At 47.4% G+C, this 25,919-nt stretch overlaps 1 protein-coding gene across 1 annotated transcript in view; it reads left to right on the plus strand.

Moving 5' to 3' along the window:
* Positions 1-25,919, plus strand: part of nsmce4a (NSE4 homolog A, SMC5-SMC6 complex component) — a 50,129-nt gene that overhangs the window by 2,838 nt on the left and 21,372 nt on the right. The window contains exons 2-8 of the mRNA XM_039739795.1: positions 6,951-7,110; positions 7,242-7,322; positions 11,168-11,298; positions 16,791-16,939; positions 20,295-20,394; positions 24,542-24,632; positions 24,727-24,821. Coding sequence (XP_039595729.1) covers positions 6,951-7,110; positions 7,242-7,322; positions 11,168-11,298; positions 16,791-16,939; positions 20,295-20,394; positions 24,542-24,632; positions 24,727-24,821 — 807 coding nt within the window. The remainder of the gene's footprint in view (positions 1-6,950; positions 7,111-7,241; positions 7,323-11,167; positions 11,299-16,790; positions 16,940-20,294; positions 20,395-24,541; positions 24,633-24,726; positions 24,822-25,919) is intronic.

Consider the following 25,919-nt stretch of genomic DNA (forward strand, 5'->3'; position numbering starts at 1 on the left):
GTTTTAATACGAATGGCATATCAAGATCTCCTTTGGTGTCTCATGTCATTAGTGAAGATGGACTACATGACCTTTCTTGTCACCTGTTAAACTTTGACATGTCAGATTTTTTTGCCCAATTTTGAATAAAACTCATCTTATCCTACTGCATAGCCCATCACTCAGACATCAGTTACACAATTACATTATGATATGTCCTTCTGTCTACAGTGTGGGGGCAGACCGCGCGGTGTTAACGGTTGTAGATATTCTACATGATATTGTAAGTTGATGTTTTCGTCTTCCACGCCATCACCACCAACACCAACTGTTTCAGGAGAGTCTACTGATACGCTTTTAACCAATTTACCGTGTAACTGATTGACATTTTTCACGTTAATTCGTTTGACTTCATCGTTTCTCGGTGCTAGGATTGCCCGTGTACTCATTTCTTCTGTTGATAACCCTTTGGGATGAAATTCTTCACTAAGATTTGGACAGAATACGTATTATTTAATTGGAAACTTAAAGTAAGGGAAATATTAACATTTATAAGAGCTGAGATAGCAGGAAGTGAGTCTGAGCAGAGCATTCACACCAATGAGAGGTGAGAGGACAGCGAGAGGGCGTGAGCCCGTGAACCAGAAATGGTGGAGAGGAGGGCGGGACTTGAGAACATCTCTTGGCAACAGTCTTGTCTCAAGATTTATAATAGAGATTATATTTATATATAATACATACAGTGGAACGTCGGTTCATGAACGTCTCGGTACACGTACAAATCGGTTTACGACCAAAACGTTTGCCAAACCTTTGCCTCGGTTCACGACCACACACTCGCTATACGAACAAGCCAGGTTCTCTTTCGGTTTGTACGTGTTTAGTCTCTCTCTCTGTGCAGCGAGCGAGCGAGAGAAAGAGGGCGAGCGATACACACACTGGCACGAGAGAACGAGAGAGATCTGGACACACAAGGTAGGAAGGCAGTTAAAGAATGAACTGGGCTTGATTTTGTGTTCACTTCTGTTTCCAGCGATCAGTTCGTACCGTGCATTGTTGCAATGTTATTTTTCTTGGTGGTTTATTAAATTATGGATTTTTTCAAATGTTCATTTTTTTCCCTGTGCTTAAAACTCATTAAAAAAAAGTGCTTTTAGCCAGCGGTTGGTAGCGCTATAGCGTGAACTGCTGCAGTGTTAGTTTTCTCTGTTCAAGGCTTTCTCAGTGTTATTCAATGTTTTTACATTTAGTTTACTATTACGCTGTGCATTCTGTGGTTTAATTAACTATATTTGTGCTTAAAAACTTAAAAAAATATATATATTTACATACAGTTTGTATGGTCTGGAACAGATTAATTGTATTTTACATACAGTCCTATGGGGGAAGTTGCTTCAGTTCACGACCAAATCGGTTTACGACTCGAGTTTTGGAACGAATTATGGTCGTGAACTGAGGTTCTACTGTGTGTGTGTGTGTGTATATATAGATATAGATAAATACTGTGTGTATATATAATCAAAATCAAATCTGATTTTGATTTGTTTTTTTCTGCCCTTTTATCCATCCATCTATTATCCAACCCGCTATATCCTAACTGCAGGGTCACGGGGAGTCTGTTAGAGCCAATCCCAGCCAACACAGGAAACATACCCCGGGCAGGGTGCCAGGCCACCGCAGGGCATGCACACACAGACAGACACGCGGGACAATTGGAGGAAACCCATGCAGACACGTGGAGAACATGCAAACTCCACAAAGGGAGGACCGGGAATCAAACCCAAGTGTCCTAACTGTGAGGCAGCAGCGCTACCCACTGTGCCACCATGCCACCCCCTTACTTTTATTGTATGTTAATTAGTGTTGCCTAAATTTATTTTTATACTAGCAAAATACCCGTGCTTCGCAGCGGAGAAGTAGTGTGTTAAAGAAGCAATGAAAAAGAAAAGGAAACATTTTGAAAATAACGTAACATGATTGTCAATGTAATTGTTTTGTCACTGTTGTGAGTGTTGAGTGTTGTTGTCATATATATTTACACACACACACACACACATATATATATATATACAGTCTTTGGGGTGCAAGCAACTGTTGGTGGGGGTGGCAGAATCCATGAAGAAAGAAAAATGAAAAACATTATTTGTACAAAATCTTCATTTATTTATCCATTCCTAAATAATTAAATGGGCAGGCTATTTCGTATCAGTGCAATACGCTGCTTGTTAAAACGGATGACTCCCGCTCTTACGTGCAAGTCTTCGTGGATATTATGAACTATCGTATTTGTTCAAGTTCTATTTCAATTTTAAATAGAAGGAATTTTTATTTAGTCGACAGAATATTATTCGAATAAATCAACTCAAACCTTAAACAACTTATAATATTTTGCTCTCCATAAAAATATATCCTGTCTAAATTATACAAGTTAGAAATAAAGTAAACGTTAAAAGAACAAACATTCAAATTTCTTTACTCTTATGTAATTTTATATAAAAATAAACTTAAATTTTAAATATCCCAAAAGATTTTGCTCTCCATAAAAATATATCCTGTCAAAATTATACAAATTCAAATATGAACATGCTGCATAACAAAACCTGGAAATATAAATAAAATGTGTTCCTTTCAGCAATAACAAATCAAATCATTCAGTTGTCTTTGCTCAGATGTCATTTTAGAGCTGGACGCCTGGCATCTTTTTTTGGCCACAGGTTCGTTTCTGTTTGCTGTGAGGTTCTGTGTTGTGGAGATTCTCAGGATGGACTGCAGGTGCTCATCAGTGAGGCGACTCCTGTGTGCTGTTTTGTTAGTCTTTATCACTGAGAAGAGCTTCTCACACAGATATGTGCTACCAAACATGCACAAGGTTCGAGCCGCATGTAGACGGAGCTGGAGCATTTCTGCGGGAATGGAGTGAATAAACTGTGCAGGCCCTGCAGTATCGTACTTTGCCTTCAGTGTGCCATTACACTGCAGCTCAATCACCTCCATCTGAATCTGCACAGGTGCAGTTTCCACATCGATGGCAAATGGGTTGAAACAACTCAAAATTCTTTTTTTGTTCTTCAAAGTCACCAAAGCGCCGTGCGAACTCCGTGCGCTCAGTTTATCAGCAAAGTGCGTATTTGGGAACACCGTAGTGACGACTTGGTTCAACATTACTTGGCAACAGGGAAAGTGGGGCAAGTTGCACTGGTGCATTTGTGTCTCCCATAAAAGTAGCTTCACTTGAAATCACTTTGTGATTTTGCACGGGTTAAAACGTCTGCTGAAGTGTCAGATTCTTATTTAATTCTTCTGCTTTCTGTATCTTCTGCATTAACCTGATGTTTTGTCTCATAGTGCCGTCTTAGATTAAATTCTGTAATTACAGCCACATTAGCTCCACAAATGAGACACACGGGTTCAGTAAACATATACTCAGCCTCCCATCGGTTTTTAAAGGCTCTATTTTCAGAATCAACTTTTCTCTCCAGCATCGCGTGAGCTAGCTTCGCAATAACTTGCAGCATCATAAGGTAGACTTGATTAACGCGGTAAGTGTTCGGCAAGGCAGCTGAAGCGCTGCATTATGGGATCTGTAGTTTATTGTGTTACCAGCGCTTCATATACCTGGGCCATTAATAACAATAATACAGTATATAAAATGATCTCGGGCGGATATAATTACGCCGGGCGGATGTGGCCTCTGGCCTTGAGTTTGACACATATGGACTGAATAGAACTTGAAAAGATATATTTTTTCGAATGTGATCACACAATTCAGATAGAGTTGACGCGCACTACAGTACATCGAGCCCGCGTGCTATTGTGGTTTTGCCTGCGTGCCTCAATGAGTCATCCTCCCCTCGCTGTTACTTTTTTACCGTTCATCTAATGAATACACTGAGTATGGCTTCACCAAAACAATCATCGATCACTAATAAAGTATCCATTATTCATAAAGCTTCAATTGGTGATCTGTCTTTCTGCGTTAACCGCATATTTTTTCATACGTCTCAAACCAAGGGGATGCGAGGCTAAAATGAATCGGGAAGCGCGCGTACATACTCGGTGCATCCTCTCTCGGGGATTGAACCGCGGACGCCGCCGCTACAGGCGAAGCCTCTACTATTGCGCCACGGCGTGTGGTTTGTCTATTTGAGCGTAGCAGTGTAATTCAGTTTTTGTTCAGCACTATTTTGAACTGTTGCTGCGTCAGTTCACGTGAGCCGCTGAATATGGTTGTATATGTCACTCGCTCACTTCTTATTGTTTCGCTGCCTTCTCAATTATATAATGCATGTTTTCTTCAGCACTTTTTGGAGCTCTTCCTGGTTTTCTACGTACTGCGTGATTACGTAGGAGGCGTGATGATGTCACACGAAACTTCACCCCCCACGACTTTCGAGTTCAACTCCATTACAGTAAATGCAGAAAAATACCTTCCAGTTATGACCATTAGGCGTAGAATTTCGATATAAAACCTGCCCAACTTTTGTAAGTAAGCTGTAAGGAATGAGCCTGCCAAATTTCAGCCTTCTACCTACACGGGAAGTTGGAGAATTAGTGATGAGTCAGTGAGTGAGTGAGTGAGGGCTTTGCCTTTTATTAGTGTAGATTTTGTCTTTTTTCTCTTTCTTCATCTTTGAGTTCCATCGTTTGTATGAAAATGTGCTCCAGAAATGAATGTCGTTGCCCGCTTTTCACGAGTGAACTTCTTCACTGATTTTTTTCCTCCCTAGAATTTTCCGGTTGATGTTTCGACTTCTCTCATCGCGTTAAGACTTGGCTGACTTGCAGTACCCGAGACTCAGGCTGCGGGTCGAGGGGCGGGGTGCGCGTTGACATCACGAGTGGGGCGGGGCCCACCTCACTGTCCTCTTTCACTCTCATTGGGCGGCGAGTATATAAGAAATGAAAATCTCACGTCTGACCAGTCAGAAGCTTCAAGCGTTACAGGAGAACACAAACGAAAGGCCCACCTCAATTCTTTGGTCAGTTCCAAATCAATCAGATGGATTAGACGTCTCATTGCTGAGCACTCCAAGGCTTTCCGGTTTTACAGGAGAACTCGCTGAACGAGTGAGTGTGTTGCTCAACTCCAGACAAATGAAATCAAATCTTAATTCTAACATTTAAAGTACAATCTCGATGTTTTCCAAGTCCGTTCCAACCCAAGTAATAAACGATAATAAAATCTCGTAAGCGGTTAAGTGGTTAGGCGACAGACCCTCAAATAAACGGACAAACTTTGCTGCGGAGACCCCGTCGGTACAAACTGAAGCAGTGCACACGAAGGGGACGTGCGCTCGTGACGTCCCGCGGCTCCGAAGAGGTGGGGTGACCTGTCCTTGTGGGGGTCTTGCTTTCCACTCGGGCCGCTTCTTGTCGGACTTTAACTTGCTCAAATGATCTCCTCGGACCCTTCTTTGCCTTCACGGATGACGTAAATCCGTTCCAGTAATGCCGGTCTGGCGTAATCCAAGTTTTTTTTCTCAAACAGAATGAGCCCGATTTCCGTGAATCCCGACTGGCTTTAACCGGATTTGGCGGTAATGCTGCTCTCTGGAGCCGACCCCAGGACGCTGTGAGCAGGAAGGAGGCGACACAAATCCACAGCAGGGGGCTGTCAGGCCAGCCGCTCTTAAACTTTGTACTCCCTAAGAACACGAAGGTCGGTGAGTGGAAACCATCAGGCATCTTTAAGTAAAGTGGTCTCCGTGTTAGGGGGCCGACTGAAAACTGGGAAGACGTCACAAACGGTCGAGCTGCAGCACTGAGGAGAGGCCCGTAATCCGAAGGCTCACCAGGGTAACGGAGAGCCATTTTAAACTCTGTAGACGCACATCCGCCATCTAATGGCCGCACTAGAAGACCGTAACTCTTGGAGGTCTCGGTATTTATTCCTCAAAATCTCAAAGCAATGGTGTCACCCATAAATCAACAGAAAACGTCTGCTGCTGCTGTGGGCGCCTGCTCAGCATCTCTGGCGGTGGGCGGCTCGATGGTCAGAAGTAATGCATGGTGGGCTGGCGGCCTGGCTGTCATCGTGCAGCAGGTGGGCGGCGGTGACACTGGCAGTGTGACGACATCTGGTTTGTCATCGTAAGTGGCGGCCCTCCCAGGCAAACATTGCTGTGGGACATCGGCTACACCAGGGGTCCGCAGTGGCTGCAGGTTTTCATTCTCGGCCTTTTCTTCAGCACTGCCCTTTCTTTGCTGCTAATTAACGTCTTTTCCATTCATTTTCATTGATTTGCTCTTGAAGACTCGGACCCCTTAATTGTTTCTTTTCCCCTAATTAGCAGCCAGAGAATAACGAGATACAAAATGAGCCAAAACAACTGGTGTCCATCGTACAACATCTGAAAACAAAGAGAGGTGAGGGTCTCAGGAATGTCGATCTGCTCAGGTCCCCACCCCAGAGCTCTTAGTAAAGAGCAAATCCACGATGTCGGACAAGTCTGTCATCACACAATGAGAGCGGCAACAAGCCTTGGAAGTAAAGAGCGAGTTTAATGAACGACGAGACTCGCCGCCTGATTGAGTTTGAGGCCCCGACTTTGGTGGTCTTCTGTCAGCTCACTCGCTTCTCATGTCATTTCTGTTTAAGGGAAGAAATAAAACAAGTCAGGGGAACAAATCTTAGAAATCAAGTGAAAGGTAAAGGAGTTAATTAGCAGCACAAACAGGGCGCCGATTAAGAAGAAGGTTAGAATGAAAACCTGCAGCCACTGCGGCCCTCCAGGACGGGAGTCAGAGACCCCTGAGCGCCACCATGAGCTGATGCCAGTTCCTCACTCTCATCTCCAGGTGACTTGTGTCAAGTCGGAGTGTTTTACTTTGGTCACTCGCCAGATGGCAATGCCACCTTAGACGTTTTCGCTGTTGGCAGTTCACTTGAACCCCGTGTCGGTTGCCAAGCGGCAGGCCCGCGCCGAGTTTCTTGTCTTTGCTTAAACTTTCTTTTTCCTTTTTTCTCCAAGGCGATGGCTGAAAGGCAGAGCCCTACGGGACACGCTGGCCAGACTGACGATCACGATGAGGCTGCGGACTCGGAGGTCTCCATCCCAAAAGACGACAGCGATGCCACAAGCAGGAGGATCATCCGCCATCAGTACAGGGAGCTCATCAACAGCGTGCAGCGTAAGCCCCCCACGTGCCCAGCGTTGACACCTCGGTCGTGTGTGGTCGTTGTGCCGAGTGGCACGCTGCTCTGTGTGTGTGTGTGTGTGTGTGTCGGGAGCTCATTGGCCGCGTTTGATTTGTCTTTTCAGAGAATCGGGAGGACATGCTGAATCCAAACAACAACAAACTGACTGAAGCCCTGGAAGAGGCCAACAAGCTCTTCAGCAATGGTAAGGACCGCCATGGACTCTGAGGTTTGGAAATGTGTGACGTCTTTTACACAGACGGACTTCCATAGGTGATTACACATTAGAATAGTCTGGACAAGATCAGGCCATTCATCCCACCAAGGCCCACCAGTCCTGTCCACTTCGTTCTTCTAAAGTGACGCCAAGTCGAGGTCCCTGAAGTCCTGTTGTCCATCACACTACACGGTCACTTATTCCACTTGGCGTCTGTGGCTCTCTGGGTAGTCAGGTCTTCAACGTCTTGACGTGAGTGGGACATTCTGCCTAATTTAGTCCTGCAATTCCCACTTGCCCAAAGTCACGTCACGTCAGGTCATTTTCTAACCCACTTAATCCAAACCGGGGTGACGGGAGGAATGCTGGATTCTGGCCCAGCTAGCATAGGGCACAAGGCACGCCACTCTGTCGCAGGGCAAACACACCCACAGACAGGCCAATTTCGGGTCGCCAGCTCACTTAACTTGCATGTCTTTGGGCTGTGGGAGGAGACCACCAGGGCACCCTGAGGAAACCCACGCAGGACAACCTGGCGAGTGAACCCAGGGCTGCTACCACTGCGCCAACTTTAAAAAGGTCAAGTTGAAATTTGAAGCTCTGCCAGTTGTGCTGCCTTCAGTCACGTGACATCCTCTTCCTCCTCCTCCTCCTCGTCATGATGGTGTTTCCTAAGTGCTCGTCCAGGTCTTCTTTTTGCTGCTTCTTCAGGGTCTTCTGTTCCTCTACTTTTAGAGTCATCTGCAGATTTCACAAATTTAACTAACGATGGACTGGATTCCCATTTAATTTGAGTAAATCGGGAAAAGAAAATGGAGCAAAGAGAGGACCCCCTGAGGGTCTTCACTGATGACCTCCCTCTGTTCTCGTCTTAGCCATACTCACTTGAGCTCCAGTTTAGTATGCGACCTGAGACACCTTCTAGAATCTTCAGGGTGGGCTGACTGAGTCAGGGCCCAAGGGGGGCCCCCCCATTGTCCCAGAATGCCTCACAGCCCCGTACAGTTGGCCCCCTGGTGTACTTCAGCTCTTCCTCCCCACTTGTCTTGTTTATCGATAAAGTCAGGCGGTCAGTCAGAGAGACAGAAGAGGCCGAGGAAGGAGCTGCAGGTTCACCGATGTGTTCAAATAAAGTAAGACGTCCAAATTATGAGCAAAACTCAAATGCAGCCGAGCGCGTTGTGTCCGTCTCTACCTGAACTGGACTGTTGTATAAATTAGGGCCGCACCTAACGACTCTTTTTGATCGATTAGTCCGCTAATCTAATAAGTAACTTGCCAGACGTTAAACGTGTAACAAACGCAAAAAGCGAACGTGAAAAACTTTTATCATTGGAATGTCAACACTGCACTGTGTAATAAAGAAGGAAGTCTTTCCAAATGAAACTGATTTCACGTTCGATAGTCAAAGCAGTGCGGGGAGTGAATCTGCTTAGCAGGACCGCACAGGATCAAGTCAGAGCGGAGACCGCCAGGATCGGGCGTCAGCAACGCACCTTAGCAGCCCACCTTAGTGCGGAAAAACTCGAGCACCCTGCTCTGCCTCGTCCTTAAAAATGAACCTGAAGACCGACCCTAGCATATCGATGGCACCTTTCACAGTTTCTGCACCCGTCCCTGTCACTGGAGTCGCACAGAGTATTAGAGCGAGTGACGCCCACGGTCATCTCTGCTTATCGTACGCTCTTTCTGTCCCACCGTACGTTAACTTGTAGAGCAGATCTGCTTATAAAAGTCCTGTTGGTCAGCGCTGGCCCGCTACTGCGGTGTCGCTGGGGTGCTCAGGAAAATCAATGAACTAACCAAAGGAGTGAGAGCAACGTGTGGCACTGCCTCGGTGCTGCCGTCGTAGAAAACTCCAGAATGAATGCATCGTACGGTTGTGGCCAAAGGTTTTGAGAAGGACCCAAGTGTTGGTGTTCACCAAGTCTGCTGCTTCAGTGTTTTTAGATCTTTCTCTCAGATGTTTCTTATGGTCTACTGAAGGAGGACTACAAGCAGTTCAGAAGTTCCCAAGGCTTTAATTGACAATTCCATCAAGTTTATGTGGCGCAGAGTCCAAATTTGCAGTGTTGGCCCTCTGCAATACACCCTGGCAGGCTGGCTGGCTGTCCATCAACTTCTGAGCCCAATCCTGACTGATGGCAGCCCAGAATCAATGCTTGGAGTTGGTCAGAATTGGTGGGTTTTTGTTTGTCCACCTGTCTCTTGAACAGAAGTACTCAGTAGGATTAAAGGTCTGATGTTTTGTTCCCCGAGCCTCTCAGCTCTCACTTTGGCCTTCTGGCCCGGTGCTCCATCATGTTGGTCATCAAACTGATCCTGGATGGTTGAGAGAAGTTGCTCTCGGTTGATGTTTTGCTCCCATTCTTTATTCAGGGGACCACATTGTGAGTGAGAAGCAACCCCACATGACCTGAATGGTCCCAGGATGCTTTGCTGTTGGCCTGACACAGGACTGATGGGAGTGCCACCAACCTTTTCCTCTCGGGATGCCCCAAACAATCAAAAAAAAAAAGGACTTTCCCTCAACAGTCCATCCATCCATTATGCAACCCGCTATATCCTGACTACAGGGTCACGGGGGTCTGCTGGAGCCAATCGCAGCCAACACAGGGCGCAGGGCAGGAAACAACCCTCAGCAGTCCAATCCCAGAATATCAGTTTGTCCCTGATGTTTTTCTTGGTGCCTTCTTGATGCCCACCAGGCCTTCCTGTAAAAGTCTTCGCCCCACCCACACCTGCCTGCTGCCATTCACGAGGTGCCCCGTAGATCAAGTGGTGTTCATGTTGTAAAGTCCCAATACTTTGTCTTGTAATGTTGTGCCTGGTATACGGTGCTGTTATTTTATGTTGTAGACTTTATTCTCTATATGTCGGCGCTGCAGAATGTTCTGTTTGTGAAGACTCACACATTCAATCATTCATAAGCCAGGCCCAAACTGTCTCCTTCTGATTACATTTTCAGGTCTTTGTGAATAAAAACAGGAGCTTACATCTCGCTGCTTGTATCTGTATTTGAAGACATAATGTGAGGTAACGTAGAGAAATTGATGGGCTGCAAGGCGATGCATCGAGATATCGAATCGTTGACATGATAATCGCGTCGTGAGACCAGTGAAAGTTCACACCTCTAGTCGGGACCCCTGCTGGCTCGGTTTCAGGTCTCCACTCCTCGTGTCGCTCATCATTGTAGGCCCGCTGACCCACATAGACAAAGTCAGCAAGTTACTCCATCGGTCACATTCTCTCGACTTTGTACGCTGAAGGACGCAGAACCAGGAAAGCTTGTTGGCACAGCAGTGCTTTTCGTTATGTAAAGGGCTTTGAGCTACATGTGCTATATAAATAAATAAATAAATAAATGTTGTCGTCGTCGTTGTAGCAGTGTGGCTGAATTTGAACCCGGAATTCAACAGTAGTGTTGTACCGAGCTCCAAACCTGCCGTAAAATATCAAAATGTCAGATGAAAAGACCCTGAAAAGCAGCAGCACAGACAGGTGTCCTCTGCGCTGGCACACGTCAGGCCTGTGGGAGCTGCCAGCTTGGCGGCTATCGTGTGTGGGCAGCCGTGTCTCGGAGGATTGATTGGCTGAAGTGTTCTGGTTGGGGTTGCCAGTCGGGATCCTGAGCTGTTTCATCCTGCTCCCCAGCCTGAGCTGAGCTGCCCTGCCCTGCCCTGCCCTTGAGATGCCAGTTAAATGCCTTCTTTTGAGGTTTCGCCTTGCGCGTTCATCTTTGTGTTTGAACAGAGCGTTGGCCGGCCGGCCGGCCCGACTATACCGTCTGTATCTGACCAGGCTAACTCCTTCAACTCTTTTTATTTTTACAGTTCGCCAGGCTCGAGAGGCTGCCCTGGACTCGCAGTTTTTGGTTTTGGCAACAAACCTGGGGAAGGAGAAGGCCAGCCAGCTGCAGGCTGATGCCATGGTGTTTGACGCCTCGGCCTTTGCAGAGTCCTTAGTAAGTCTCCTCTTTGCTTGGAACTTTCACAGGAAGATCGATCATCCGAGTCGAAACTTTAGGGAGGCAGTGGGTGACATTGGCCTGTGACATTGGTGACACCGATAAATAACAACAGACGGGCTTTGGGTTACAAGCGGGGTCCATTCCTGCGGATGTTCGTAACACGATTTCATATTTAAGTCGTAACTTAGAGTGACGCATGTCAGTTAAATGGAAGTCCACAACAAAGCCTTCATGTCTTCATTACTTACCAGCCATGGCAGCTGAGTGAACACGGGTAGCAAATAGCAGACGTCTGCCTCTTGTTCTGTGTGAGCCTTCCTTCTGTGTCCCCGTGTGTGTGTGTGAGCGTCTCTTCACGGGCGCGAGTTCCCATCAAGCCTGCTCCTCAGACTCCGTCATTATCGTCAAGTGTCCAATGGCGAGGCTGTCGTCTTCAGACTTTGCTCACGTCTCCTCAGCACTGCGCCGTCTCTCAGTTATCTTCTCCCATTCCGTCTTTGAAGGCGATGGTCTTCGTGTGTCTCTCCTGCCTTTAGTCCTCCTCGTCACTCGTACGCTCGCACGTCCAAAGCCAAACTGACCTTCGTGTTTTATTGTTTGGTAGATTTTACAGAAACCATTTGAAACGCATTGACAGGATGTCAGTCAGGCACTGTTACTGTACTTTGAAATCCATCCCTCCATTATCCCACCCGCTATGTCCTAACTACAGGGTCACGGGGGTCTGCTGGAGCCAATCCAAGCCAACACAGGGCGCAAGGCAGGAAACAAACCCCAGGCAGGCTGCCAGCCCACCACAGGGCACACACACACACATTAGGGACAATTTAGGATTGCCAAGTCACCTAACCTGCATGTTTTTGGACTGTGGGAGGAAACCCACGCAGACACGGAGAGAACATGCAGACTCCACGTAGGGTGGACCCGGGAAGCGAACCCAGATCTCGCGCTACCCACTGTGCCACCCACTTTAAAATCTCAAAACACAAATAACGTAAAGTAAAGTTTGAATCCTGGGTATGTCCAGTGTTCTGATGGCACAGGACTAAATCCAGTTTGAACATCCCCCCCGTAATTGACGACTGTAAGATGGCCACTGTCTCTAGCACAGGGGACACGCACTAAAGATGCTGGGAATTTCAAGCATTGAGGTCTATGGCCCGACTGCCAATCCAGTGGTGTACCCGTGGCGAGGCTAATTGTGTGGCTGCATGTGCCACTGTTAACATCAAGTGACATGTCTGCGTCACATCACAGAGCGATTGAAAATGGTGACAAAGTGCACGTATGTCCTGTGCCGTGTCTTAGCATTCTCAATGGCTGCTGGGTATTCATCCATGACACTAAATGGGGTATCTGGAGACCATCCCAGCAAACGTGGGGCACAGGAGAGGCAGAGTGGTGGCTCTGAGGCCATATGGGTGGCTAACAGACAGAAGGAATGCCCCTCCACTGGACTCTTGAGCAAGACCCCAAACCTCGGAGTGCGTCTGTGGAGAGTAAGTTGGGGTATGCGAATAACGACAAGTTGTTAACACAAGAAAATGTCTGGTCAATGAAGGATTAAAAAAAAACAAAAAAAAACCCCAGAGTGCCAGTCTGTGGCAGAGTGAACACACATGCACGCGCATCAGGGGCCCAGTGTGCCATCGCCAGCCCACCTAACCTGCATGAGTTTGGACTTTGAGAGGAAGCGGGCGGGCAGCACCCAGAGGACGCCCATGTGAACGCCACACACACAGGGAGGCTCCACATCATGAGCCCTGGCCTCCGTGTTTGTGTGGCAGCAGTGCTGTCTGCCACTGTGCCCCCATGACGGCCCAGGTGAAGTCTAGTGCGCTTTGTTTGTATGTGTGGAAGTTCTGTGAGCCCCCTTAGAGTGATGCATTTTGTCTGGCAGGCCCGAGTATTAACTGGGCGATGGTGTAGACGCGTCTTCTCCTCGCCTCATCATGGCGTCTCGTAAGGAGCGCCTGTCGTCGGCGGTGACGGCGAGCGATCTGATGAATCCGAACGTGGCGCTCACGTCACTCGCACGTGGGCAGCGTGCTCTTCATATTCTTATACTTTGTACACTTGTGACGTTGAGCGATGAGATTTCATCAAAGTGGCGTTTTTCAAACCAAACTGCAACGCTTTTTACGTTTTTTTTTTTTTTGTGAACGCTGAGGAGGTTAAATGAAAGTCGGCAATCTGTGAATTGAATTTGTCGTTTTAAACTGTGGGGCAGAGGGGCAGATCAAGGGAGAATATGTCTCTGTCCCAGACATTTTGGGGGGCGCGGCGCGGTGTTTCTGTGTGTGGGGCTCACTCGCGTTCTTGCTTAAGGCCCGGTTTATACTTGTGCACGTACTTCACGTAAATCTGGGAGGTTCAGGTATCATCACGGTGGTGAGAAGACGTTCAGCTTTGCTGTGATGACATCCATCAGTCCAGGGGTGTGCCCACTCCAGCAAGCATCGGGCGCGAGAAAGAAACAAACTCTAGACGGGGCATCAGCTCATCGCAAGGTGAACACAAGCACTCGCACACAAACACACACTGGCGTCATTTTAGTGTCACCAAATCCTCAGACCGGAGCCCACTGTGGAAACCCACCAGTCAAAACGTGGAAACTCCAGCAGAGATGGACTGTGCCACCCACATGCGTTGTTATTAACGGTATTCATTATTCTTCTCTGTAACACGTAACCAACATACGTTAATGAATTTCATCCTGAGGGTGGCGTCGGGTATAAATGTAAGGATTCGAAATGTGCAGAGAGCTGGGATATCATAACTGGGACTTGTTCGGTGTGGCGATGGCTGCCGTCAGGTCAGGACAAACAGCGGCGGTTTACGACGGTTAAAGTGGACATGTTGAGATTTAAGCCTAAGTTGCCCCTTTAATCACAAGACCTTTCCCCCGTGCCCCTAACCTTTTTTTTCGTCTGTGGCTTAAATACGCCGCCGTACATTCTGATTTTTATTTTTTTTTCTTCTTTATTTCGCCTTATACAGTTTCTCGTATTAGGAGTTTTCACGTAGCCCTTGGGGTCAGAGCGCAGGGTCAGCCATTGTACAGCGAGCGGCTCTGGAGTAACTGCAGGTGAAGGGCCCAGCAGAGTAGGATCTCTCTTGGCAGTGACGGGGATTCGAACCAGCAACCTTCGGGATGCCAGCACAGATCCTTAGCACTTAAGGTGGCACCGAAGACGGTATGTGAGACTTTTAAAACGTCGTTATGATGGGCAATATGCGACGCTTGAATATAAAAGCACCACAAATGCATCTGTAAGTCACCGTTCATCAAACGTCGAAACGCGCACACCGACCCCGGACGATCCGCATAGCGGCTTTCTGTCACATGTGGAGGGTGACCAGAGACTCGGACGTCACGTTCCCACTTCCTGCTGGTCGTGTTCATTTCTGAGGACGCGTCAAATGAGCGCTGGGAACGCGTGGCAGCCATGATGTGTGTGCTTGTCTGAGCTCTTTGAAGTGGGAGATCACATTTCAGATCTGTCTACCACATCATCCAACAAGATGTGAATTTTTTCCATATTTCATTTCAAAATTGTGCTGCAAGTTAATATCTGAAAATATAAAGTTGTTCCTTTTCAAACTAAACACATACACACCGGACAATTCAAAGACAGAAACGTATTCCGCACATCACAGGGCAGAGGAAAGTCCAAAGTGTGGTCCATGAGCACCTTGTGTAGTCGTCGACCATGAAGAGACTCGCCAAAGGTAAAATGTGTTTTGTGCCAACTCTGAAAGCAAAGTTTGTGGACCTTTTCTGTTTTGCGGAGCAGACTCTGACTGGATTTTCAGACCTGGCTGCTTCCCCAACTTCGAGAAGACTGGAATGACTTCAATTTCATGCAAGATGGCACCCCGCCTCATTTTCACTTGGAGGTCTGGCGCTACCTGAAAGGCACCATTCCAGGACGATGGATGGGAAGAGGTGGACAACAAGACCTCGCCCATCATCTATGGCAGGGGTGTCGAGCTCCAGGCCTGCAGGTTTTCATTCCGACTCTTTTCATAAACAGTTCTCACTGCTAATGATCTCCTGTTCCCTTCATCTTAATGGCCCAGGTAGAAGAGTTCAGTCCTCTGAATTGATTCCCTTCTTCATTAAATGGCAGCCAAACAGAAATGAGATGTGAAACGAGCCAAACTGGGGCTTCAAACTCCAACCAGTTTCACAATGAGAAGCCAATTCTTGCTGTTTATTAAACCCGTTATTTAATTGCATGGCTTCTTGCTGCTCTCATTCTGCCACAGCACACATTTCCACGCCTGTTGATTTTTCTGTTTTTTATAAGGCCTCCGTCACCGTGTTTTGGTGAGCTGAGGGATCAGCCTTACTGGGACCGCCACCTTTCTTTATTTTCACATATTTTGTGATGGGCACAGGTGAGCTGCTCATATGGCTTCTTGTTTTGTGTCTCGTTACTGTTTGGCTGCTAATTAAGAAAAAGGAAACAACTACGGGCCCTGAGTCAAGGTAATTAAAATGAAGGCAAAAACCGGTCACTAATGAAGAAGATGGTTAGAATGAAAACCTGCAGCCACTGCGGCCCTCCAGGACCAGAGTTTGACACCTGTGGTCTATGACCTCTCCCAGGTCTCCAGACCCTAACCCCTGCGATTTTTATCTATGAGGGCACATTAAAGGAAGTGTGTGTTCCATCTATGCCAGCTGATCTTCAAGATTTCCAGCATCGAATTGAGGAAGCTGTGAATTCAGTAACTAGGCACCAGTGGACTCATGTGTGGCAAGAAATGGTCTACCATTGTTAAGTTGGTCACACTACAACCTCAAGGACCACAGGACCAAACTGAACTTCCCTCTGTCCAGTGTCTTTCTGTCTTGTGCAGTTTGTTTGAAATAGCCTGGTATATCGTAGCCACCAGAGGGCACTCCTGCCACCCAGACCTGACACATACAGACGCAGGACACGAGGTCAACACACACACACACACACACACACGTTTATTTGTTTATTTTTCTCTCCCCGTATCCTTTCTTTCTTTCTTTCTTTCTTTCTTTCTTTCTGCCCCCCAGACTAGTAGCCACTGGCCCTTTTTGTAAGGCGCTCGAGGTGCTTGATGACCTTCTTCCGCCTGCACTTCCTCAAATGGCTCAGCAGTAGCTGCAGCACTTCCTGGTGGCACCCATGGAACACAACAGGGCTGCACTGAACTCCTCCAACTCCCATGGAGCTCTGTGTGCTGCCACCTTGCACTCTGGTTTAATGGTCTGTCTCCCCAGTGTAGAGGCGTCCCAGCCGGGTAGGGCCCAACATATGTACGGTGTATATGAAGGGCAGTTTGTATGCCCAGATCTCTTTTCCACGTCTCTCAATTGAACTGCAGCGCTTGACTAATTACAAGCTTTGTTTTTGAGATTTACTGGGCGGCCCACCTGCTGAATGGACGTACAGGTTTTGTTCCGATGGGCTGTCTTGAGCATATTGACTTTGTTTGCTTTGTAGCTGACATTTATGGGGCTGAACCGCCTGGAAGAGGACGACAGCGAAGAGGAGGCTGAGGAGTTTGGAGGTTATCTGCCCAGAGATGCTTGGCACAGGCTGGCAAAGAAGGCAGCAAGATGTTTCCGAACGGCCCCGACGTTCCACTACATGTAAGTCTGCCTTTATTTGCCAAGTTGGCTTCACTTTCCCTGCTCTGAGCCGAGTGAGTGTGGCTGTCATTAAGTGCCAGGCGAGGTAACTGTGAGGACTTCCTGTTGGCGTCCCTTCGATGCACGTAAGAAGGTAAACACATTTAACAGCACAATACACAAGACATGACACCAATCGTAAAGAGCAGGAGTGAAAAAGCACACTGGACAAGGAAGGCAGCAATACACACTCAACGGCCACTTTATTAGGTACACCTGAACATTAGCGCAAATCTCTAATCAGCCAATCACAGGGCAGCAACACAATGTAGAGACCATCAGGACCACCAGCTGAAGTTCAAACTGAGCATCAGAGTGGGGAAGAAAAGGGGACTGAAGTGACTTTGAACGTGATGGCAGGGCTGTTGGCACCAGATGGGCTGATCTGAGGGTTTCACAAACTGCTGGCCTACTGAGAGCTTCACACACAAACCAAAGGGTCTGAAAATAGATTTGTGAATTTCCCCTTGGGATTAATAAAGTATCTATCTATCTATCTATTTATCTATCTATCTATCATATAGTGCCTTTCACTTCTATCTATCTATCTATCTATCTATCTATCTATCTATCTATCTATCTATCTATCTATCTATCATATAGTGCCATGTCTATCTTTCTCTCTGTCTCTCAGAACTGATGGAATTGGTGAAAGGCGGAGGCTTTTAAAGGTCAGGATAGGAAGTGACTTCAAAGGGGCCGGGACTGGAAGGGTCTTCCTCCATAGGCTCGCACCCCAGAAGTGACGTCACCAGGGCCAGGTGGACTCTCCCATGGATGGTCTGCAGGAAGATGAGATAATGAATCAGAGCTCACTGCCACATCCTGGTCAGATTCAGAGTTGCCCGCACTCACGCCCTTTGGCTGCCTCCCATGCGCACATGTGATGACCGGACACAAATTTCATGACAGACAGATACTCGCATATGGGTTACTCGCGAAGATCTCAGACGCTGTGTGCTGTTCGCGTTCGTCACATTTAATGACATTCCTGACACTTCCATTGTGCTGCTTCACTTACAGGTTTCTTTCCATCGATGTTAAAAATAATAACCTGCTGACCTGATTTTTAAACTTCTTCACCGTTTACAGAACTTTACAACAGATGGCAGCCCCTGAAGTATCCGCACTTCATGTCTGCAGTTTCTCTTCTTGGCTTTCATCAACGTAACATTTGAATGCGCTCAGAATCGTAGTTTAGCGAAAGACGTTTTTTATTGAGTGACATGATGCGCGTGTAATGCGTATCTAAAATGACACGGACTCTCGGTACTTAACAAGTTTGGTATCGTGACCGGACCATATGGAGAGTCACGTCAGCAGGTACAGTCAAAGTAAGCCGTATGTGAACCCTTTAGATGGTCTGCTTTACTGCATGAATTGGTCATAAGAAGTGATCTGCTCTTCATCTGAGTCGCAGGTCCTGATCTACACGATGAGCTTACGCCAATGACACACAAACAATTCTACTCTTTCATGTCTTTATTTTACAAACGCATGCAACGTTCACACTGGTAGTGGAAAAAGTAAGTGTACCTTGGGATTTCATAACTGGTTGACTTCAACCAGACGCCTCCTGTAACTGCAGATCAGACCTGCACATCGTGCGTTTGGGGGAATTTTCGCCCATTCTTCCCAGCCGAACTGCCTCAACTCTTCCATATTCTTTGCTTGTCTTCTGTGTGTGGCTCTCTCTCTCTCGTCAAGTCATTCCAATAGGATTGAGATCTGGGCCACTCCACAAGGCCGAGTTTGTTCTTCTGAAGCCATCGTGCTGTGGATTTGCTGCCATCTTTGGGCTTATTGTCCTGTTGCATCACCCAGCCTCTTCTGAGCTCAAGTTGACGGACAGACGCCCTCACATCATCCTGGTGAATTTGTTGATAAGCTTGGGAATTCATTTTCCCCTCAATGATGGCCCTGATGCAGCAAAGCAGGCCCAAATCCTGATGTTCCCTCCACCATACTTTACTGTAGTGATGATGTTTTGATGTTGATATGCGGTGCCCTTTTTATGCCAAATGAAGTTCTGCTTGTTCCTCTCAAATAGTTCAGTTTTGGTCTCATCGCTCCACAAAACATTTTCCCAGTCCTGTTGTGGAGTGTCCAAGTGCTCGTTCGGCGATGTTCAATTTTGATAGCAGTGACTTCCTGCCGTGGACTTTCTTGTTCTTTGTTTTGCGTATAGTTGACTCGTGAACAGAGATGTCAGCCAGTTCTAATGTCTTCTTCAAGTCCTTTGCTGTCACTCTGGGGTTCTTCTTGACCTCATTGCTGACTTTGTGTTGTGCTCTTGGGGTCATCTTGGCAGGGCGCCCACTTCTACCAAACGGTCTCCATTTATAGACAACTTGCCTGACAGTAGACTGATGAAGATCTCAAATCTCTGAGATGACTTTGTCGCCCTTTCCAGCCTCGTGTAGATGAACAATTCTCCATCGTAGTTCTTCAGACAGCTCTTTAGTGAGAGGCGTGACTCCATCTGGATGTGCTTCTTGTCCAAAACTCAAACTTGATCGTGTTTTTGATCATTCAAAGTCATTCAGGGCCGCACCTCTGAACTCGTTTCATTAAATGGACTCCATGTGTGAAATTCGGACTGCAGTGAGCTTTTTAAACAGTCCTTGGCTTAGGGTTCACTTACTTTATCCAACCTTCAGTTTCACAGTTTGAACGATTTACTCAACAATTCTCTGAAAATCGGTGTCTTTAGTTCTAGGAGACGGTGTGTGTTCATTATTGGGACTGACTGACTGACATGACGATACGACCAGGTGTTCTATGGGAATTAGACACAAATAGAGGGCTTCACGTAGGGTTTTACTTTGACTGTATCCTGAGCGGTGGTCCCGACATTTGTCTGTCACATCCACATCTTGTCACTGGCGGCCCTCCATCTCAGCCCTTCCTCTGTTGTGATCGGTGAGGGTGCCCAGATGCTGCTGTCACTTTCTACCCCACTTGATCCACACCAGAGTTTTGGGACTCCTGGAGCCAATCCCAGGTAGCATAGGGCAAGGCAGAAAGCAACCCTGGACAGGACGCCAGTCCATCACAGGGGGAACGCACACACACACACACACACACACACACACACACACACACACACACACACACACACACGGGCCAACTTAACGCTGCTGTGGGGAAAACACGAATCTTCACGCAGGGCATTGCACCCTCAGCCGTGCCACCCTGCTGCCGACCGCACTTGAACAGGTAATGAGTGGTCACACGCGGCCATTCTAACGACTTAATTTATTTTGTGAAAAGCCCAGATTTGTGCTCTCCACTACCGCTGTCAACCTTTTGGCAGGTATGGCTCCTATGACCCTGGACCCCCAGTACCCAGACAGCGAGTAGAGCGGAAACAAAAGGCCCCCAACAAGGAAGAGCGCAGGATTATGCCTGTACAGGTAAGTTTGGATTTTGCGAGTTTTTCATGATGTAAATTCGTAGCCAGATGAAGTGCTCGCTGGCCTCCACAAACGCGTGTTATTTACTTTTGTTGTTTTTCTGATTTCTCCTAACATGCGCTGGCATTACATTTAATAAAACTGGACAGATGAGTGCAGAGGATTACTGCTGCCAAATTTAACTGTAATTTAACCGGCATGTCAAATGCACGGGCGTGCAGTGCGTATTCGTGCCACGCCTTTAGTTTCTTTACGTCATAATTCAGAATGGCTCGGTCACACGGCTCCTTGCTTTTCGTCGTGGCCTGTGACACTCCTGTCAGTTTGGATTGCAGCACACAGTTGGGTTTCTTGTTTGTCTCGTGGGTCCTGTGGTGACCCCAGACTCCCCTTTTATACTCTTTATCGCGTAGACGTTCATCAAATGGCACTTCAGCACTTCCTTCTGTAACCTCGGGCCATTACGCGGAGTGAAGTGACCCATTAAGTATTACTGACAATATGCCCTTAAAAAATGAAGGAAGCACATTACAGTGTGAATGCTGGCGAAGCACAGCATGGCAGCCTGTGGAGCAGTGCACCATGGGAAATTAGGCGGCTCTCGGCGTATCATCTTTCTGCTCGACACAGCTGGCCGGACTGTGAGGAGGACGTGTTTAGCTTTCTCCATTGCATTCAATACCATCCAGCCATCCCTGTTAAGTTTAGAGATATGCAGGCAGGTGGTGGTAGGTGGTCTTGAGTCAGGGACTGTCTGTCAGGCAGACCACCCTTTGTGAGACTCAAGGAACAGGCCCGTCACTGTCTCTCTTCACTCTGTACACCTCGGACTAGAAATATTAGAGCAGGGCACTTGAGGACATTCTGGGATGATTCACTTATGGGGTCTACTGATAAGGGGGACGAGACAAACAAGAGGAGTCGGGGGGAGAGCTTTGAGAATTGTCTACAACTCAACATCAGCAAAACCAAAGCAACTACTTATGGACTTTCACCGTACCAAACAGCATCTGTGTCCGGTCACTAATCTGGGAGTCAATGTAGAGGGGGTCCACTGCGCTACAAGTACTGGGGGGGTCCACATCAATCACAGGCTGGACTGGTCTCAGAACACAGAGGGACTGGAGAAGAAAGGCCTCTATTGTGAAAAGTGACATCCTTCACATCTACAACTCTGTGATGACCAGCGTGGAGTGCTGGGCTGGTGACATCACTTTGAGAGAGGACCACCGAATCAACAAGCAGGCTCAGTTATGGGACACACTCGGGGACCCCCTGGAGGTCATAGAGGAGGAGGAGGGAATGAAAACAAAGCTGAGTGCCATTATGAACAACGCTGCACATCCTCTCTGTGACAGAACCACACTGAGGGCTTTCAGCCAATGAATCATTCAGGAGAAGTGGGTCATGAAACAGCCCACCAAATATGCCTCACTGGAACTGGGCCTGTCAAGCCAGACCTCATCTGGGGTGTGTGTGTGTGTGTGTACACAGATATATTTATCCATCCATCTGTTTTCCAACCCACTGAATCCAAATACAGTATCACGGGGGTCTGCTGCAGCCAATCCCAGCCAACACAGGGCACAAAGGCAGGAACCAATCCCGGGCAGGGTGCCAACCCACTGCAGGACACACACACACACACACCAAGCACACACTAGTGCCAATTTAAAATCACCAATCCACCTAACCTGCATGTCTGTAGACTGTGGGAGGAAACCCACGCAGACACTGGGAGAACACGCAAAACTCCACGCAGGGAGGACCTGGGAAGCGAACCCTTAAGGGTCTCCTAACTGCGAGGCAGCAGCACTACCACTGAGCCACCATGCCGCCCAGATATATTTATGTATCTGCTTATTTATTTATTTATTTATTTAATGAGCTTGTATAGAAAGCCCATCTGATCTAATTTTTGAAAGGATAGCATGAATGGTCACTTAATGTATAAAGCAGGCCAAAAAGTGAATTGATGCAGTTTATTTACCTTTTCTTAAATATTTTTTTTAAATAACATATTTCAAATGAGCTCCACCATTAAAAAGATAAGTGTCTGTCATTCCAACAGATGGCACACCCCAAACATTAACACTGTTTTCACGAGTCCTGTAACAAGTGGCATATAACAGAGACGTACGCATCCCATGGTGCACTGCAAACGTTAGCACTGCGGCCTGTGTCGATTATTTGGATTTCAGCCCCTCATAGATAGCATAGACAGACAGAGTGAAAGGCACTATATAATAGATGAATAGAAGTAAAAAAGGCACTATATAAGAGATTGATAGGTAGAAGTGAAAGGCACTATATAATTGATTAATGGAGTGAAAGGCACTATATAATAGATAGAGCAAATTGTATTTGTCCGTAGAGGGATATTGTTCTTTTTACAGAAGCTCTTTAAATAATTAAATACTTAAATAGGTAGATAAGTGAGTAAATAAATAAATATATAAAGACACACTTTGGTCTGAGCACACACTGGAATTACTAAATTACTAAAGCAAGAATAATTCCGAAGAAAGAAAAGTTCTGCCTTGGCAGTCCCAGTCGCAGTGAGACTTTATGCTGACGTATTGCTGTTGGTCTAAAGGGACCCCCGTTGTTCCCTGACCCCCTTCTGCTAAGTAATCCATTGGCTGATAGTCCTCGCTGTTATTGTGTCACAGAGAGGATGTGCAGCGTTGTTCATAATGGCACTCAGTTTTGTTTTCATCCTCTCCTCCTCTACGACTGTTGGGGGGTCCACATTGTGTCCCATAACTGAGCCTGCCCTTTTAATTAGCGTGTTGATTCGGTGGTCCTCCCCTGAAGTGATGTCAGCAGCCCAGCACATCAGACTGGCCATCACAGAGATGTGGAAGATGTCTGAAGAAGTCTGAAGAATAAAGGGTCTGCTCTAACATTTCTTCTCCAATCCCTCTGTGTTCCAAGACCAGTCCAACTTCTCATTGATGTGGACCACCTCTGCATGTACTCCTTGAATTGTGACCAGACATAGAGGCTCTTTGTTGTGGTCAAGAAGCAGCAGTTAATTCTATGAATGAGTTTGCAGATCTTCACCGTACCCCATTTTTAATTGAACTATTTAATAAATGTAATAAAAAGGTTGCTAAAATGGTTTCTAGCATAACAGGGTAATAGGGTAACTCTTGATGAATAATCTGGCCAGCGGTCCACTTTGAAGTGTGTAAGGCCCCAGACTGGCTTGGTGCTCCATGTCTGCCACTTGTCCCACTCTTTTGACATTTTCTAACATCCTTACGGTTCTCAGGGGTCCAAACGGGTCCTTGGCGTTACCAGGAGATTGGAATTTGTCGGCCCAGTTTAAAGTGCTGTTACAGTAAGAGAAGGGACTCTTCCTCGCTGATTGTACTGCACCGTCCTCTTCACATCTTCAGTGAGTAGTCGAGATGCCAGCCTTTGAGTATTCAGCCCTGTCGCTGCCCCCTGTAAGCCCTGACCCTGTTCACAACACCCCAGTAATCGTCACAATCGCTTCCATTCATTTCCTTTCGACATTTCAAACTCCTGCTGCTCTTCCTTGACCACACAAGCCTGTCTGGGTCATTCACCGCCTACCCCCGCTTTTGTATTCCTGCCTGTTTGGGGGTCACTTCAAGTCTGATTGTTTTATTGGGGTTCACTCGACACAGAAGTGCCACTTGGGCCGAGTTTCATTGACAACCCAGAGAGAGACTCTGCCTTGGAGAGATCATTTCTGGCAGAGCAATTTCTCAGCTGACGTGTCCTGAATTAGCAGAGTGCAGAATATCGAAGCCCCCCCCCATGATCCTCATCAGTGTGAACTCGGTGCCAGCTTGACATCCTCAAGGGTTCTGAGCTCCTGGTGTGGCTTCAGATGTGCCCCTCCAGCCCACCCATAGAAATGCTTCCTGTAACTTCATACTGGGGCAACAATGATGTGAGCGAGACAAAGCTGAAAAGAACAAGTGGCTCCTGGCAGCAGTGGGCACGACCCACAACTCCGGTCCCTTTCACGCCTGATGTGGCCCTTTGGGCTCCTGGCTGTGAATGCCAGGGGACTCTTAACTGTTAAACGCTGCTTGCTAATCCTGAGCAGTTTCAACCCAGCAAATGCACGTCAGACTAATGCCGCGCATCAATTGTCTCGTCTGTGCAGTTAAAGAAGATGGAAGAATCGCACCAGGAGGCCACGGAGAAGGAGGTGGAGAGGATTCTGGGGATTCTGCTGGAATTAAATGAAGCCGAGCGTAAGTTTTCCTCCTATTGCATTGTCATTGACGTGACTGGAGGTGAATGCGGCCCACGGAGGTTTGACATTTCTTTTTATTTTCTCCCCCTCAGCCAACAATCCGCTGTCCTACTTTGATTTTGTAATTGATCCTCATTCATTTGCACATACGGTTGAAAACATGTTCCACGTGTCCTTTTTAGTCCGGGTAAGTCCACTGCGGGAGCAGTTTTTACTTCGACTTCCTCTCTTCTCTTCTCCTCTCCTCTCGTGTGATTAGGATGTGGCCTGCCTTTCCATTGTGTGCTTGGTGAGCGTGACGAGTGATCGGCTGTGATGTCACATTAATGTCACGCCTTCGCTGTGGTGGGCTTTCGTGTGTGACAGCAGCCCTGGCATTGGCCTGAAGAGCCCCAGAGGGGTCCGACTGCTTTCTGTAAGCCCACAATCGGGTTCATGAGAGGAGCGCAGTCTGCGGCTCGGGTCATCTTTGTGGAGTGCAGGCTCAGGGTGCCGTAAGACTGCGTTTTCGAAATCACTGATGGCAACGACACACCCGGATACGAGCGGCTAAACATAAATGGGACCCAATAATATCAGCCCAGTAGTAGTGTTGTTGTCGTACGGCCGGCTGACCGTGGAGGAGAGTAAAACTAAAACTCACTCCGCAGCGTCAATGGGGATAAATAAAGCAGACCTCAGTACTGGTACTGAACGATACCGAAGCAACTTAACGGGAAACTCCCCTGGCACAGAGTTGTTCTGCAGGCGTATTCTGTAAAATTCAGAATTTGACTAAAAGTCAGCCTGCACCTCCGAACAGGACCTCCAGCTAAGCGTGGTCAGGCCCAACCAGCACTTGGGTGAGACCCCATCTAGGAGAAGTCGGATTGCTGCTGGAAGAGGTGCCTTTGAGGCCAGCAGGGGGCGCTGACCCTGTGCTGTCAGCGTGGACCCCGATGCTCCAGGACAGTGACGGGAATACTGCTATAAAAAAAAATGACATGTGAGACTGAGCCCCCGAGTGGGGGGGGTGTATCCTGATGTCCTGGCTAAACTGCCCACCATGGCCTAGTCATTCAAGCCCCCCAGATCATCCCCTGTCCTTTATTGGCTGACTAGCTATGAGGTGGTGAAGGACTGAGAAAGACAATGTGTGGTGCAAAATGGCTGATGGATGCTGCCCCTTGGTGGTGGTGGTTGAAGTGGCCCCCCACTCGCTAGGCTTTGAGTGTCTCACAAATGAGACAAGTGCTATAGAAAAGAAATGTCGCTGTCCTCCTAATGAATTTTGGGGAGAGGCGGC

Source organism: Polypterus senegalus, chromosome 1, assembly GCF_016835505.1.
Source record: "Polypterus senegalus isolate Bchr_013 chromosome 1, ASM1683550v1, whole genome shotgun sequence".
NCBI lineage: Eukaryota > Metazoa > Chordata > Cladistia > Polypteriformes > Polypteridae > Polypterus > Polypterus senegalus.